This window comes from Mauremys mutica, chromosome 15, assembly GCF_020497125.1.
Source record: "Mauremys mutica isolate MM-2020 ecotype Southern chromosome 15, ASM2049712v1, whole genome shotgun sequence".
Taxonomy (NCBI): Eukaryota; Metazoa; Chordata; order Testudines; family Geoemydidae; genus Mauremys; species Mauremys mutica.
In genome coordinates, this window is record NC_059086.1 from 19,695,720 (window position 1) to 19,712,573 (window position 16,854).

General features: G+C 62.3%; 2 protein-coding genes across 2 annotated transcripts; one reads left to right on the plus strand and one right to left on the minus strand.

Annotated features, from left to right (window-relative positions):
* Positions 1–1,932: 1,932 nt before the first annotated feature.
* LOC123350562 (transmembrane protein 100-like) lies at positions 1,933–7,371 on the minus strand. Its single transcript, XM_044989194.1, has 3 exons — positions 7,355–7,371; positions 5,365–5,545; positions 1,933–4,222 (listed from the first exon to the last, which is right to left on the minus strand). Exons 1-3 carry the CDS (start codon positions 7,369–7,371, stop codon positions 3,812–3,814), a joined length of 609 nt encoding a protein of 202 aa, XP_044845129.1. The 3' UTR covers positions 1,933–3,811.
* A 2,223-nt stretch (positions 7,372–9,594) lies between these two features.
* Positions 9,595–15,559, plus strand: LOC123350121 (visinin-like). The gene is made up of 3 exons (XM_044988512.1): positions 9,595–9,975; positions 14,965–15,076; positions 15,427–15,559. Exons 1-3 carry the CDS (start codon positions 9,595–9,597, stop codon positions 15,510–15,512), a joined length of 579 nt encoding a protein of 192 aa, XP_044844447.1. The 3' UTR covers positions 15,513–15,559.
* The last annotated feature ends 1,295 nt before the right edge of the window (positions 15,560–16,854 follow it).

Consider the following 16,854-nt stretch of genomic DNA (forward strand, 5'->3'; position numbering starts at 1 on the left):
GGCCCCAGCCACTGCCCTGCGTGCCCAGCAGAGAGCCCCCAAACTGCAGCCACTCAAATGCATCCCCAGTTGCTACCAGCCAGCAGGTGCTGTCAGTGCTGGGCTAGCAGGGGGCTGCAGGTCGGGAGTGAGGGGCACTGGCAGAGTGGGGGGAGGGGAGCCCAGGGCTGGGTTACCAGGGGGCTGCGGGTCGGGAGTGAGGGGCACCGGCAGGGCTGGGGGGAGCCCAGGGCCAGGCTAGCAGGGGCTGCGGGTCGGGAGTGAGGGGCACTGGCAGGGCTCGGGGGGGAGCCCAGGGCCCCTCACTCCCAACCCACAGCTCCCTGCTAGCCCAGCCCTGCAGGGGTGGGGTGGGTGACTGACCCCACAGCGCCAGGGCAGGGACCCTGGGAACAGGAAAGGTCCTTTGTAAACAGGGCTGGGCCTGGAGCCGCAGGCTGGAAGGCCCATGGACCCCCCCCCTCCCCCCAGTCCTGGGAGAGAGGCAGCCAAGGTGTTAACCCCTGCGCTGCTGGAGCCAGGGTCTCCCGGACTCCTGGGTTCTGCTGAATCAGGGCTGGTATCCACTCTCCGCCCCTTCCAAATCTCCTGTGTTCTTGGGGGGCGGGGAGGGGGAGCAGAGGGGCTTTGCCCTGCTGGGGATTTGGGTTTGGGAGCTGCCCCCTGCCCATGGCTCGGGCCCAGCCTGTAATTCATACACGTCTTTTTTGGGGGGGGTGTCTCTGATGCCTGACTCCTGGGTGCATCCCCAGTGGGAGGCCCCCAGATCTGTTCCACCCCCTCAATGCCCCCCCATCTCCTCAGAGCCCCTCCTCTAGTGGACTGGGGGGGGGGGTGTCTCAGAGGCCAGGGCCCAGCCAGATCTGGGCTGGGGTGGGGGGATGGGGGCACCGGAAATTTAACTGAGACCCAGCAAACTCGTTTCACACACGAGGTGAGGGGCAAATTGCCGTCTGTGCTGCCCTGGGGCTGGATGGGGGCCGGCGCCCCCTAGAGGGGCCAGGCCCCGTGTCTCAGGGCCGGCAGCCTGGCGGGTTCCTGACACGTCCCTCTCCCGCTGCCTGGAGCTCGAGGCCTGTGGGGCCGGGGTGGGGGGCTCCGGCCATAAGTCATGGAGGGGTCACTGGGGTGTCGGCCAGACCCCGGCTGTGCCAGGCAGCCGGTGGGGGGAAGGGGCAGCTGGGGGGAAATCTCAGCCTAAGAGCAGGGGTGGGGGGTGAATGTCTGGGGAAGAGAGAAGGTACAAGGGGGGGCGCCCCCTATCTCCCCCCACAACTGCACCCTGCTTACCCACTGCCAGGCAGAGCCCTCTGGGTGAGCTAGCAGGTGAGGGGCCAGATAGATTGATGGGGGGGAGGGCTGTGGGGGAGGGGAGGATGGGGGTGTTTGGGAGGAGAGGGGGCTGTGGGGGAGGGCAGGGCGGGGCGGGGGTGTTTGGGAGGAGAGGGGGCTGTGGGGGAGGGGAGGGGGTGTTTGGGGGAGGGGAGGGCAGGGAGGGGGTGTTTGGGAGGAGGGGGGCTGTGGGGGAGGGGAGGGCAGGGAGGGGGTGTTTGGGAGGAGAGGGGGCTGTGGGGGAGGGGAGGGCAGGGGGGTTATGTTTGCAGTGGGGCGAGAGATCCTTTCTCCAGGGCGCTGCCCCCCCCACATGCTTTCTAACCTCAGCCCCCCTCCCCCCCCCAGCCCCCGTGCGGGATGCAGATAAGCCGGGGGGCGTCGGGCACGGCCCGGGCACACGGCTGCGAACAATGTGCTGACCCGGCCGGAGCCCAGCCCGGGGCTGATAAGCTCTGGCTGTTTACACTGAGATGGCAACAACCAGGCAGGCGGCTCCCACCCGGCCTGGCAGGACAGAGCGGCCCGAGGGGCCCAGAGGGGGCGCTGCGCTCAGGGACTGGGGGGGGGGGGGGGATCACCAAGAACCAGCCCCCGCTCCCCACCCCAGAGGGGGCCGCAGCGGCTGATCTACCCAGCTCCAAAGCGCTACCCCCCCCCCTCAGAAACCTTTATAACTAACCCAGCCCCCGAGCAGGGACAGAAACCTCCCCTACCTGGACCCCGTCCGCTTTCTGAGCTCCGTGCTGGCCCTTTAAATCACCGCCTGCCCACCAGCAGCAGGGAGGAGACTGGATCAGGGTGAGATATTTTTGTGCCCAGCCTGTGGAACTCCTGGCCGCAGGATTCTCAGCAAGGGCTGGAGCTCAGTATCCAGGTGAATTATTCCATAATCGCGCATGGGGGGCGGGGGTGTCTCATGCCGTTCCTCCACAGCAGCAGATGCCGGTGGCTGCTGGAGGCCGGATGCCACGCTAGATGGGCCCATTGGCATGTAGTTTCATGCGGCAAGAGGGCTGCAACCAGAGTCTGAGGCAGGGCTGGAGGCTGTGATGTCTGTATGCAGGGGAGTTGGGTGTGGGAGTGTTGGGTTTAAAGGTGAATCCCCCGTGACCTGCAGTACAGGGGCAATGACATACAACGCAGGGCAGGTCCCATACAGCAGGAGGTAGGATGGCTCAGCCAAGGGACTCTGGATGGTGGCAGAACCCGGCCTGGATACCCACGCCGGCCCGGATCGGACTCGGGATGGAGCCAGAACCCGGACTGGAGCCCGATGCCAGCCCGGATCGGACTCAGGATGGAGGCAGAACCCGGACTGGAGCTCCACACCGGCCCGGATCGGAGTTGGGATGGATGCGGAACCCGGACTGGAGCCCCGCGCTGGCCTGGATCAGAGTCGGGATGGAGGCGGAACCCGGACTGGAGCCCCGCGCCGGCCTGGATCAGAGTCGGGATGGAGACGGAACCCGGACTGGAGCCCGAACCCGGACTGGAGCCCCGCGCCCGGAGTTGGGATGGAGGTGGAACCCAGACTGGAACCCGAACCCAGACTGGAGCCCCGCGCCGGCTCGGATCGGAGTCGGGATAGAGGCAGAACCCGGACTGGAGCCCCGCGCCGGCCTGGATCAGAGTCGGGATGGAGGCGGAACCCGGACTGGAGCCCCGCGCTGGCCTGAATCAGAGTCGGGATGGAGGCAGAACCCGGACTGGAGCCCCGCGCTGGCCTGGATCAGAGTCGGGATGGAGGCAGAACCCGGACTGGAGCCCCGCGCTGGCCTGGATCGGAGTCGGGATGGAGGCGGAACCCGGACTGGAGCCCGAACCCGGACTGGAGCCCCTTGCCCGGAGTCGGGATGGAGGTGGAACCCGGACGGGAGCCCCACACCGGCCTGGATCGGAATCAGGATGGAGGTGGAACCTGGACTGGAGCCCAAACCCGGACTGGAGCCCCGCGCCCGGAGTCGGGATGGAGGTGGAACCCAGACTGGAACCCGAACCCAGACTGGAGGCCCGCGCCAGCTCGGATCGGAATCGGGATGGAGGCGGAACCCGGACTGGAGCCCAAACCCGGACTGGAGCCCCACACCGGCCTGGATCGGAATCGGGATGGAGGCGGAACCCAGACTGGAGCCCAAACCCGGACTGGAGCCCCGCGCCCGGAGTCGGGATAGAGGCAGAACCCGGACTGGAGCCCCGCGCTGGCCTGAATCAGAGTCGGGATGGAGGCAGAACCCGGACTGGAGCCCCGCGCTGGCCTGGATCAGAGTCGGGATGGAGGCAGAACCCGGACTGGAGCCCCGCGCTGGCCTGGATCAGAGTCGGGATGGAGGCAGAACCCGGACTGGAGCCCCGCGCTGGCCTGGATCAGAGTCGGGATGGAGGCAGAACCCGGACTGGAGCCCCGCGCCGGCCTGGATCAGAGTCGGGATGGAGGCAGAACTCGGACTGGAGCCCCGCGCCGGCCGGGATCTGACTCTCACACCACCGCCTTCTGCTGCTGCTGGTCCCCCACCAGCAGGGTGAAGCTGCCGCGTCTCCAGCCCCTGATCTTGCGGCCCCGGCAGCGGTAGGCCAGGTAGCTCCCGGCCAGGCCCAGCACCCCAGCACCCAGCAGGGACAGCCCCAGCACCCCCAGCACCAAGCCCTGGGCGTCCCGGGCGTAGGCCAGGGCCGTCACCGCCACCCCGATTAGCGCCGCCACCACGCTGAAGGGCAGGAGGCAGCTGTGGCAGGCGCCTTCCACGCCGCCCGTAGCCGTGCTCACCAGACGTGGGTCCGGGCACAGCTGGATCTGGACCTCTTCCGTGGCCATGTTCACTGTCACGCGGTCGGACGGCGCCGGGGGGGCAGACATGGCAGGCGGGGGACGGTGGGGGCGAGCTCCTATCTGGGGAGAGAGAAGCGGAGGGAGACGGGGGTTGGGGTTATGGGAACCGAGTTACAAACCCAGACGCCTGCCCAAAGACCCTACAAAAACGTTGCTTCCCCCCGCCCCCCGCAAGGCACCAAAAGGCAGCTTGTGCCTTTAAATAAAGAATTGGCGTGGAGGACCCTACAAAAATACCCCTCCCCCCCGAGCAGAGCGTAACATGGCCCTGCGGCATAGCACAAAAGAGCCTGTACCTTTAAATCCAGAATCCTGGCTTACGACCCTACAATAAATATTCCCCTGGCATAGAACACCCCGACCACACGCCCGATCTGCCCCCTATGGGCCCTGGGGGGCAGGGATTAGCCACAGTGCAGGGCGCCCCAGCCACCCCCCAGTCTGGGAGTGGGAGGAAGGTGCGTGTGGGTCAGAAGGCCCCTGCATGGCAGAGCGGCCATGGGGCGACCAGGTTTCTGAGGCAGGCGCCGGGGACCTGTGAGGCCCGCCGGGGAGGCGATGGCAGGGGAACCAGGCCCAAGGTGTCCTGCAAAGCCGGCTCTAGAAGCCCCGAGGGGAAGCGTTGGGGCGGACGGGGCAGTGCGGGGGGCACCTGTCTTGAGGGGTATGGGTATGAGCCGGAGTGTGGGTGGGCTGCATTCCAGCTGGGGGGGCAGGGCGCGGCCGGGGCAGCAGACCAGCTGTGCGGTGCGCTCCAGATGTGCATGGGGTCCCAGCTGGGGAGCAGGGCGCGGCTGGGGCAGCAGGCCAGCTGTGCGGTGCGCTCCAGATGTGCATGGGGTCCCAGCTGGGGGGCAGGATGGGGCCGAGGCGGCAGGACAGTTGTGCGGTGCGCTCCAGATGTGCGGTGGGTCCCAGCTGGGGGGCAGGGTGGGGCCGGGGCAGCCCAGCCGGGGGGCAGGGTGGGGGGCAGGTTGCCATTCCAGATGTGCTGGGCGTGGCAGATGTGAGGCAGCTGCAGACTGATGTCCCAGCCGTGGGGCACAGGCCAGATACCAGGCGGGGGCCCCCCAATGGGCTCCTCTCCCCACTGCCCCCGATTTCTCCTTTACCCTCCAGCATCCAGCCCCCCACTGCCCACCCCGAATGCTGCCAGGCTCTGCCCTGGGCCCCCATGGGGCAGGGGGGTCGCACGTCCTTACCTCACAGCTGCCCAGGGCCGCGGCCTTTTGAGCACTTGGGTTCTTCACTTCTTTTTCCTCTTCCACGTTCCCTCCGTCCTCCTTACCCCGCCCCCTGCTCCAGCCCTTCGCACCTTCTTTCTGCTTCTCTTTCTCTCTCTCTCTCTGTCCCCGTCCCAGGCTCCGTCTCTCCCTTATCTGCCTGGCAGGAATGCAATAATTTTGTTTTCTTTTTAATATAACCCTGGCCAAGAACCCTGCCCCCCCCCCGTCCCTACCCCCGCCTCTTGGCAAGTGGCGTCTCGACTCGGCAGATGAAATGATAAGAAGCCAATTAGCCAGTTCCTTTGCTGGGCGGCCAGCGCCACATGGGGACTGGGTCGCGCCCACCCGGCTCCCCTCACCCCGACGGCTACAGATACACAGACACAGAGCAGGGACCAGCCCCGCCAGCAGGGGGCGGCAGACACACACACATGCACTCACACACACACAAATTACAAGCACCCAGTGTATGCACATACACACAACTTCCTTATAAACACAACCCCACCACCAGCCATACACACGACTCCCCTCCACAATGTCTATACACACATACAATTTATCCCTCCACGCAGAATTCCCAGACACCCCTCACTATACACACACACACACACACACACACACACACACCAGGGCATATCCCCTCCAGCAAGGGGCAGCAGGGACAGAGGGACACACACACAGCACTGCTTCACAAATACGCACTGTGACAGCACATGTAACCCTGCCGCACACACGTGGCCAGCCCCTCCACCACCACACACTCCTGTCCCAAACCCACACACCCCACGCATATGTCAACATACTAGAGGGGTGTGGCTGGTGTGGGAATCTGGGCTGCCGCTGTGTCTCATGGGAGTTGTAGTTCTGTGTCCCTAATGTCCCCATTCCTGCCATAGGCCCCGTTCCCTCAGCTGGACTCCATCTCCCATGATGCACCATGGCTTCCTCAAATGGTTCAGCTGCTGCAATGCCTCATGGGAGTTGTAGTTCAGTGACCCTGATATCTCCATTTTCCCCTAAGGGCTGCTCCCCAGTGGGAGTCCATCTCCCATGATGCACTGTGGCCTCCTCCCTCAGTTCAGCTGCTGCAATGCCTCATGGGAGTTGTAGTTCTGTGTCTCTAACATCCAGATTCCTGCAGTAGGCCCCATTCCGTCAGCTGGACTCCATCTCCCATGATGCACCGCAGCCTCCATCATGAGACGGGTGGATTTTCCATCACCTGGCATCTTCACAGCAGGACTAGATGTCGTTCTAAGAGACCCCCTCTAGCTCAGCCATCAGATATGGGCTGGAAGCAGCCATCACTGAGTGAAAAGCTCTGGCCTGGGTTACAGGAAGACAGAAACAGCCAGACTGGGTCAGACCTGAGGCCCATCTACCCTGGTATCCTGGCACCAACAGTGGCCAGCACTGGATGCGTCTAGGAACCCTGCAGAGGCAGATCTGGGGCAAGCGGTTAGAGAATGAGACGGACTGGGAGCCAGGATGCCTGGGTTCTATCCCTGTCTCTGGGAGGGAAGTGGGGACGAGTGGTTAGAGCAGGAAGGCTGGGAGCCAGGACGCCTGGGTTCTATCCCCAGCTCTGGGAGGGGGCTGGGATCTAGTGGTAAGAGCAGGGGTGTGGGGGCTGCGAGCCAGGATTCCTGGGTTCTGTTTCCAGCTTGGGGGGTTATAAGGTGCAGAGCTTTACATCACTGCTGGTACTCAGGAGCCCGGCCTCTGCTCATCCCTCAGTGCCGGGGTCCCAGAGAGACGTTTAGCTCCCTGGCTCCTCAGGACACTTCGACCCAGAGGCCTGCGGGAAGTAGGGATCAGCGAGCTGTGGGTTCCCCCAATCTCATCGACTCATGATTCTGTCCCCTTTCTGCCCTCACCCCCACCCCCCATGATACGGAGCTGTCCCTGTCCCTGACAGATCAACCGTGACACTAATGCCGCTTTGCTGACAGATCTGACTCACCAAAGCCGATTGAGCATATGGCACAAGGCACAGAGCAGCTATAATTAGCTGAGGCCCATTGTAATTAGCCACTGAGGGGCACATGAAACAGCTCTGGGAGGGGAGTGGGGTCTAGTGGTTAGAGCAGGGGGTGCTGGGAGCCAGGACTCAGCTCTCTACAAACCCCTCTATTCACCCATCCACCTTATCTATCTACCCCCAGCCACCCCCTCTACCTATCTTCATACACACCCAGCATCTCTTTATCTAGCTAAACTAAGTTACAAAAACCCTCCTGCATTTTAAAAGAGAAAATTGTAGTGGGAATCAAAGTCAGGACTCCTGGGTTCTCTCCCTGGCTCTGGGAGGGAAGTGGTGTCTAGTGGTTAGAGCAGGCGGGCTGGGACCAGGACTCCTGGGTTCTCTCCCCAGCTCTGGGAGGGTGTGACAGGATCCACGGGGTACAACCTGGAACTGGGGTACCGCTGTGCCCCCTTAACTCTTCAGCCTGGGCTGTCTCTCCCAATGCTTTGCTAGTGACCCCCAGCAAACCCCTCCAGGCGCTGTGATCGCTCAGCACCACAGCATGGGGAGCCCCACACCCATGAATGCTCCCAGAGCCACTCACGAATCACACCGAGAAAGGCCCCAGCCAAATCCCCCCCCGGCTCCCAGCCTGCACCCAGGGCTGTGCTGTCCTGCCCGGGTCAGAAGCCTGGCCACGCGGCCCCTCCCTCAATGTGGAGAGGACAATGCGCCTGCCTTTGTAACCGGAGCTGAGATTCCCCCAAGCACTTCCCCCAAAACACAGGGCATCAGGGGAAATAGAAAACGGGTATTAACAACAGAGAGCTGGATTGTAAGCGGTTATAAGTGGTAGGCACAGCAGGTCACAGATAGTTATCAAAGAAAATAAAAGCTCTGCCCTCAGGCAAAATCTTTAACCTTCCTACACGAGGCAGCGTTTCGATCGAGCAATTCGCTCAGCCCCCTGGATGTTACAGTTCTTAAGACACAGGCCTCTCCCTTAAGCAGGGGGGCTGGGAGCCAGGACTCCTGGGCTCGCTGAGGGGACTGGGGTGGATAGAGGGGTTTGTATGGGCATAGATAGATAGATAGATAGAGGGGGTGGATAGAGGGGGTGGATAGAGGGGGGTGGATTGGGATAGATAGATTAGATTAGATGGGGTGTTGGGGTAGATAGAGGGGGTGGCTGGTGGGAGATAGATAAAGGGGCTGTTGGGGTAGATGGGTGTGTATGGGGGTGGATCGATAGAGGGGGTGGCTGGCAGGAGATAGATGTGGTGGCTGGGGGGAGATGGAGGGGGTGGCTGGTGTAGATAGAGGGGTTTGTTTAGGGGTGGGGAGATATGGGGGTGGCTGGGCTGGAGGGAGATGGAGGGGTTTGTTTAGGGGCGGGTTGATAGAGGGGATGGCTGGGCTGGGGAGAGATAGATGGGGTGGCTGGGGAGAAATGGATGTGATGGATGGTGTAGATAGATAGAAGGGTTTGTTTGGGTGGCCAGGTGTACCTGGGCTGGAGGTAGATACGGGGGTGGCTGGAGGTGGCTGGGGGGAGATGGAGGGGGTGGCTGGTGTAGATAGAGGGGTTTGTTTAGGGGCGGGTCGATAGAGGGGGTGGCTGAGGGGAGATGGAGGGGGTGGCTGGTGTAGATAGAGGGGTTTGTTTAGGGGTGGGGAGATATGGGGGGTGGCTGGGCTGGGGGGAGATGGAGGGGGTGGCTGGGGATGGCTGGGCTGGGGGGAGATACGGAGGGTGGCTGGGGGTACCTGGGCTGGGGGTGATAACAGCCATGGGAGGCGGCGAAGCCGGCGCGGAGGTGGGCGCACAAGGGCAGCGGCCGACAATTCGCCAAGTGGCTCAGAGCTGCCAATCTCCCTTTAATAGCTAAAGAGCTTCTCATCCCCTGGCCGAAAATGTGCTCAGCGCTCCTGAAATAGCCTCGTGTGTGTGTGTCCGGGGTGTGTGTGTGTGTCTATCAGAGCCCCCCCCCCCCACCTTCCCAGGGAGTCTATATAAGCAGGGGAGCGCGAGGGCTCGGGAGAGAGGAGACGGAGCCAGGGAATCAACCTCCAAGTGCCAGGGTTCAGGGCGGAGGATCGGGGCGCTAGGCCAGGGATCAGGGCGCTAGGGCCGGGGCAGAGGATCGGGGCTCTAGGCGGAGGATCGCGCTAGGCCAAGGCTCAGGGCGGAGGCTCAGGGCACTAGGCCGAGGATCAGGGCGCAGGCTCGGGGCGCCATGGGGAACAGTAAAAGTGGGGCGCTGTCCAAGGAGATCCTGGAGGACCTGAAACTCAACACCAAGTACACGGAGGACGAGCTGTGCAAGTGGTACGAGAGCTTCCAGAAGCAGTGCCCGGACGGGCGCATCAGCCGGGCCGAGTTCGAGAAGATCTACGGCAACTTCTTCCCCAACTCGGACCCCAAGGTCTACGCCCGGCACGTCTTCCGCAGCTTCGACACCAACGACGACGGGACGCTGGACTTCCGGGAGTACATCATCGCCCTGCACCTCACCTCCTCCGGCAAGACCAACCTCAAGCTGGAGTGGGCCTTCTCCCTCTTCGACGTCGACCGCAACGGGGAGATCAGCAAGAGCGAGGTGCTGGAGATCATCACGGTGAGTCCGGGGCAAGGGGGGCGTGCTGCGAGTTTCCCCGCAGCAGTGCCCTGAGGGGGTGCGGTGAGCTTCCCCGTAGCAGTGCCTTGAGGGGGTGCTGTGAGCTTCTCTGCAGCAGTGTCCTGAGGGAGTGCTGTGAGCCTCCTCATGGCAGTGCCCCGGGGGGTGCCGTGAGCTTCCCCACAGCAGTGCCCTGAGGGGTGCCGCGAGCTTCCCTACAGCAGTGCCCTGAGGGAGTGCTGCAAGCTTCCCCACAGCAGTGCCCTGGGGATGGGGGAACAATGTGAGTGCTCCCACAGCAGTGTCTTGTAGGGATTTCAGCCCCAGAAGGGGCGGGGGGTGGTGAAACAAGGCATGCTGCAAACTTCCTTCCCAGCAGTGCCCTGAGGAGGGGTAGATATGCAGGCTTGCCACAGCACCCTGAGAAGATTCCCGGTGCTCATCGAGCCGGAAACTTTTTCCCCATCTCCGACCACAATTCCCCCTCGTGGCAAATTAAACCGATTCCTGCTTGTTCTGCCCGCCGGGGTAACCAGCCCCCTCACCAGCATCACGGCCTGTCCTCATGGGCTCCCCTCTCTCTCCCCCGAGGCTGGGCTCTCCCGCTGAACCTGTCACCACCCGTGTCTGACGCTTCCGTTAACGGAGGCCGGGCCGATGCAGCGTCACAACGGGCCCATTTACCCCGGTATCCCGCCTGCTCCGTGCCCCCCCTGGCCCATCTAGCCGGCTGTCAGCCCCCTGCTCCCAAGAGGCACCGGGAACACGCCTGCCGCCAGCCCGTTTGGCGGAGTGGGGAAGGGCCCCAGGGCTGCCTGACCCCCGGGCAGGTGGCGGGATGACGCCAGGCAGCATGACAGTGGATTAGCCCCGATCAAGGTTTGCGTAGTTCGCAAATGGCATTAGCCGCCCCTGCTGGGATCCCCCCCCCGCCCCCCCCCCGCACAAAATCCTGTTACGCTAATTTCCCTGGGCTGAGCCTCTTGGTTGCCAGCCGCCCGCCCGAATGGAGGCTGAAAGCGGCTTGGCCAAAAGCAGCCCCCCACCCCCCCGTTAATTTCCTCAGGGTGGCCTCACCCGGCCCTTGCAGAGCTGCTGCGCGGGGGCCGGGGCGGTATCGGGGCAGAACGTAACAGGCCTTAAGCTGGATTTGCCACCGCAAAGGGGAGGAGGAGGAGGAAGGCTGCTGGGGGGGGGGAGACAGTGGCTTTGAGATGAGAGAGGTCTCTCTAAAAACAAGCAGGACAATTCCCAGAGGGCGCCAGAGCCTCAGTGACGGTGGCGTTCACGGCACCGAGGGGCCTGGACGTGAAGGCGGCAGGGGCTGAGTAAATGATTCATTCCTCTCTGGAGAGAGAATCCAGGAGTCCTGGCTCCCAGCCCCCCCGCTCTAACCACCAGACCCCACTCCCCTCCTAGAGCCAGGGATGGAACCCAGGAGTCCTGGCTCCCAGCCCCCCCTGCTCTAACCACCAGACCCCACTCCCCTCCTAGAGCCAGGGATGGAACCCAGGAGTCCTGGCTCCCAGCCCCCCGCTCTAACCACTAGACCCCACTCCCCTCCCAGAGCTGGGGATTGAACCTAGGAGTCCTGGCTCCCAGCACCCCCCCTGCTCTAACCACTAGACCCTACTCCCCTCCCAGAGCCAGGGACGGAACCCAGGAGTCCTGGCTCTCAGCCCCCCCCGACTCTAACCACCAGACCCCACTCCCCTCCCAGAGCCAGGGATGGAACCCAGGAGTCCTGGCTCCCAACGCCCCCCCCGGCTCTAACCACCAGACCCCACTCCCCTCCCAGAGCCGGGGATGGAACCCAGGAGTCCTGGCTCCCAGTAGCTCCCCTGCTCTAATCACCAGCCTCGCCCCTCCCAAAGCCGGGGATAGGGCCTGTATTGCAATCTATGGGTTGAATGCCCCCTAGTGGCCAAAACCTCCCTTTGCTGCTGATCTCCCCCCCCCCCCCCGCCCCGCCCCGCGCCGCCCCCAGCCTATGCTGGGCTGGCGTCTTGCATCTGAAGTCAAGCTGAATGGCACATCGGATTTGTTCTCCCTTGGGACCGGATCAGGGCAGGGTGGGCAGCTGTTACCCTGACCTAATGTCTATGGTGGGCCTGGGGAACTCCCTGCTACTGGATTTCAGAGAGGCTAAAAGACGGCTAAGATTCTTTATATATATATATATAAAAGGACGTTTTGGGGGAGGGGACGAGACCCGGACGGGTTTAAACCGAGTCGGTAGGAATCTGTCCCCGCTCCTGAAGAAACAGGAAGCCGCCCTGGAGCTGAGCCGCCATTTAACTTGACCCCAAGCTTTTCCCCCTGTGGGTTCAGATTCGGCTGTTTCTGGAGGGGTTTCGTTCATCTGCTTTTGGGGTGGGGACGGGGGGTGAGTGTCACCTTCAAAATCGAAAGCCGACTCCCATGTGAAAAAATCTCTTCCAGTCTTTTTTCTCCCCCCTTCTCCGGGATCTTTCCGGGCTCTGAAAAATCCATTTTTTTGATGAGGAGAAAACAGCAGACGAAATGTGGCCCATCACAACCTCTGAGGCCTTCATAGTGTGTGTGGGGGGGTGGGGGGCAGGGCCGCCCAGAGGATTCAGGGGGCCTGGGGTCTTCGGCAGCGGGGGGCCCCCACCACCGAATTGCCGCCGAAGACCCGGCACTTCGGCGGCGGGTCCCGGGGCGGAAGGACCCCGCTCCAGGGGCCCCGGAAAACTCTCGTGGGGGCCCCTGTGGGGTCCAGGGCCTGGGGCAAATTGCCTCACTTGCCCCCCCCCCTCTGGGCGGCCCTGGTGGGGGGGGCTGGCTTTAAATCACAGCGATTGAAATCACCCACTCTAACACCTCCGTTTCAATCACCGACTTTAACCCGCTTTTCCATCTGTACGTCGGACAGAACCGTTCAAACACGGCGATTTACAGCTCCCGGGTGCCTTTACCCGAGATTTTGTGCGTCTTTTTGCTTCCCAGCAGGGTCTGCTGCACGTTTATTTAAGCACCCAGGTAGCTTAATCTTGTCAGGTTCTTATTCATTGTACTTTTTCAGTATGGGAGGAACCGGTGACTCTCAGCTTTCGTTTTAAAAGAGAAAATTGAATCGTTTAAATAGCAGAATTTTAAAAATTCTGATTTAAACTTTAAAAAACAAATTTTTTCAAATAAAGACCAAAAATCATTGGTTTTTATCCCTCCTGGTTCTGCTCCTGCAAGGCAGGGTTAACCAGCAACCCACCAGCAAAGTCTCGTGTATTCAGAACAAAAGCTGGTGGCCGAACCGCTCCCCCTCCCATCTGATCCCAAATTACCCGGCTACTGGTGGCATCTGATCAGCTAATGCCTCGCCTAGCACGTATTCACCCTCACCACCCCCCCACCAGCTGGGCTCTCTGATCCCCTGTAAATCGGGGATTAGCCCTACGCTGCAATGGGCACGAACCTAGGGTGGGATCAGAGGGTAAGATAAAGAGTCGCCTGCTTGTTAATAGCAGGGGGAGGGGAAAATATGTGGATGGTCAGTGGAACTACCGGCCACTTGATTTTGCTGAGAAGGCGACAGGGAGGCAAGACACTGGGGGCCTTGGGGTGGAGGTTCTTGGCTAGGGGGCAGGTGTTTCTGAGGACCAGGCTAGTGGCCAGGGGAGGATCTTTGGGTGGGAGGATGAGTCTCACCAGGCACGGGTGGGGATGCAGGACTAGGGACCTTGGAAATGGATCAGAAACCTCCTCTGGGAAACAGCTGCCTCCACGGAGCGGATGGGGGGACTTTGCTGATTGGAATGCAGGGGTGTTTGGGACTCATGGCAGGCAGTGAAGAGAAAGTGTCGGCATCCAGCCACTCACCCCAACACGTATCCCTCCACCCCTCCACCGACCCCTCCATCCACTCACCCCTCCACCTAGCCCTCCATCCACACCCCCACCCCCACCCCAACACATATCCCTCCATCCACCCACCGACCCCTCCATCCACCTCTCCACCTAGCCCTCCATCCACCCACTGACCCCTCCATCCACTCACCCCTCCACCTAGCCCTCCATCCACACCCCCACCCCAACACATATCCCTCCATCCACCAACCCACCCCTCCATCCACCCTTCCATCTAGCCATCGACCCCCTCCATCCACCCCTACACCCATCCCTCTGTCCATCCATCCCCCAACCCATCCACGCCTACACCTATCCCTCCACCCACCCACCTCTCCGGCTAGGTTAACCCCATTCTTTCCCTGGCAGACAGCTCCTGCCCCCCCCGCCATCCCTTTCCCAAGCACGGCGGTTCCCAGCGGCTGGGTTAAGCTGCCCTCTGGTCAATCCCAGGGACCCTTTAATCATTTGCAATATTCCTCAGGGCTCGGATTCTATTCGGCGCCCGGCTCAGATTAATCTCCTGAGCCCAGACTGGGGGGAAATCTTAATAATGTCCCCGCTCGCAGTCAGCTGGGGCTGGCAGCAAGGGCATTAGAGCATCATATGAACACAGCTGAGATGAGGGTCACGGGCTATGGGGGGTGGGGACGGACACCTTAATAGCCATGGCGGTGGGAGCAGGGGGCTGGGAGCCAGGACTCCTGGGTTCTAGCCCCAGCTGTGGTGGGGAGGTGGGTCTAGTGGTTAGAGGAGGGGAGTTGGGAGTCAGGATGCCTGGGTTCTCTCCTTGCTGTAGGAGGGCAGCGCAGTCTAGTGGTTAGAGCTGGGGGGGGGGAGGACGCTGGGAGCCAGGCCCACGTGGTTTGCCGGTCTCTGCCTCGTTGCACTGATTTGGAGAGGGTGGCAGCTAACCCCTGCCCCCCCCCCACCCGAGTTGGGGTGCAGCAATAAACCACCAGCTTCATACACCCACCAGCTGGGAAAATTCAGTGAGATGCGGCCAGCTCTGGGGTGAGGCGGGGGGGGGCTGGGTTTAGGGGACCCTTGCGCAGCGCGGAGATGCAGCCAGCTCTGGGGTGGGGTGCGGCTAGATGTCAAACGTTGTGTCTCTGCCCACAGGCAATATTTAAGATGATTCCCCCTGAAGAGCAGAAAATGCTGGCTGAGGACGAAAACACCCCCCAGAAACGAGCCGACAAGCTCTGGCACTACTTCAAAAAGGAGGAAAATGGTAAGGGGTCTGTCAGGCCCCCCTCTCCCGCTCTCCATCGCCCCATGGCCTAGCCCCATCTTGGCCAGCTCAGAGCTGCGCTGCTCAGACAGCCCAGTGCCCCCATATTGGTATTAATGGTGCCACACACCCCCCATGGCACCTCAGGTCAAACCCTGAAGCCCTTTTAACCTACAACGAACCCCAGCCCTAGAGGGGACAGGCCCCTGCCCCATTCCCTGCCCTCCCGAGCCAGCCAGTCCCTGCCCTGGGGCCGGATGGGAGCTGGCGCCCCCTAGAGGGGAAGGTCCCTATACTGCACTTTATTAACCCCTCCTCTCCTGTCTCCCTCCATTTCCCCCCCCCCCCAGACAAAATCGCCGAGGGGGAGTTCATCTCCGGGGTGATGAAGAACGAAGCCATCATGAAGCTGATCCAATACGAACCCAAGAAATAGGAAGGCCGAGGTCCCGGGCCGGGAAGGGAACAGCAACCTGGAGGGAGAGCAGGCGCCGCTCCCCCGCCGTGTGCATGGAGTGAGCGAGAAAACGAGTGAATGAGAAAATGATGAAATGAATGAATGAAATGAGACGTGAGAGGCCTGACCCATCTCCAGCCATACGCTGCCATACCCGGTCTTCACCCCTTTCCCCGGGTAGCTGTATCCCCCCTCCTCCTCCTCCAACAGACCAGCCGCCGCTTCCAAACAGGCTGTCGTGGGGGGCCTAGGGAGGGGGGACCCCCCCCGAGAGCCCCAGGGGGCAGAAAGGAGCAGGGGAAAAGCGTGGGAGGTGAAAGAGAGGACGATGAGAAAGGGAGGATAGGAAGGAGAGAAAGAAAAATGGAGCAATGAAGGAAGAGGAGGGATGTAAGAGGAGCGAAGGGAGGAAGGAGAAATGGAGATTAAAAAGGAGAAGGCAGAGAACGGGAAATGAAAGGGGAGAAATGGCTGATGGAAAAGAAGGATCATATAAAGGTGCTGCCAGAGAGGCACTGAAATCGGGGCTCCGTCAGGCCGGGCGCTGCCCAGACACGGAGTCACTGAGATCGGGGCCCCGTCGGGCCGGGCGCTGCCCAGACACGGAGTCACCGAGATCGGGGCCCCGTCGGGCCGGGCGCTGCCCAGACACGGAGTCACCGAGATCGGGGCCCCGTCGGGCCGGGCGCTGCCCAGACCCAGAGTCACCGAGATCGGGGCCCCGTCGGGCCGGGCGCTGCCCAGACACGGAGTCGCCGAGATCGGGGCCCCGGGCGCTGCCCAGACACAGAGTCACCGAGATCGGGGCCCCGGGCGCTGCCCAGGCACAGAGTCACCGAGATCGGGGCCCCAGGCGCTGCCCAGACACGGAGTCACCGAGATCGGGGCCCCGTTGGGCCGGGCGCTGCCCAGACCCAGAGTCACCGAGATCGGGGCCCCGTTGGGCCGGGCGCTGCCCAGACACGGAGTCGCCGAGATTGGGGCCCCGGGCGCTGCCCAGGCAGCGTGAGCGCCGAGCGTTGAACCCAGGCATCCGGTCTCCTCGTCTAACGCTCCAGCCTCGGCTCCTCAGCAAAACCCCCTCTCAAGTGGCACAAACCAACGACCACCGTCCAGGGCCCTGAAGACGGCTCTGCCTTTCCCCGTTTGCGTCTTCTCTTCCTGCCCCCTTGGTCTGATTCCTCCCCTCTCTCCACGGGCCCCTCAGGCAGCTCATTCACCCCCCCCCCCACTGAAGCCTGTTTGGAAAACACCCCCCACCCCACCCCACCCCCCATTCATGTTGTGTTCTGCAGTTTGTGTTTTTGTCTCGTTTCTTCCC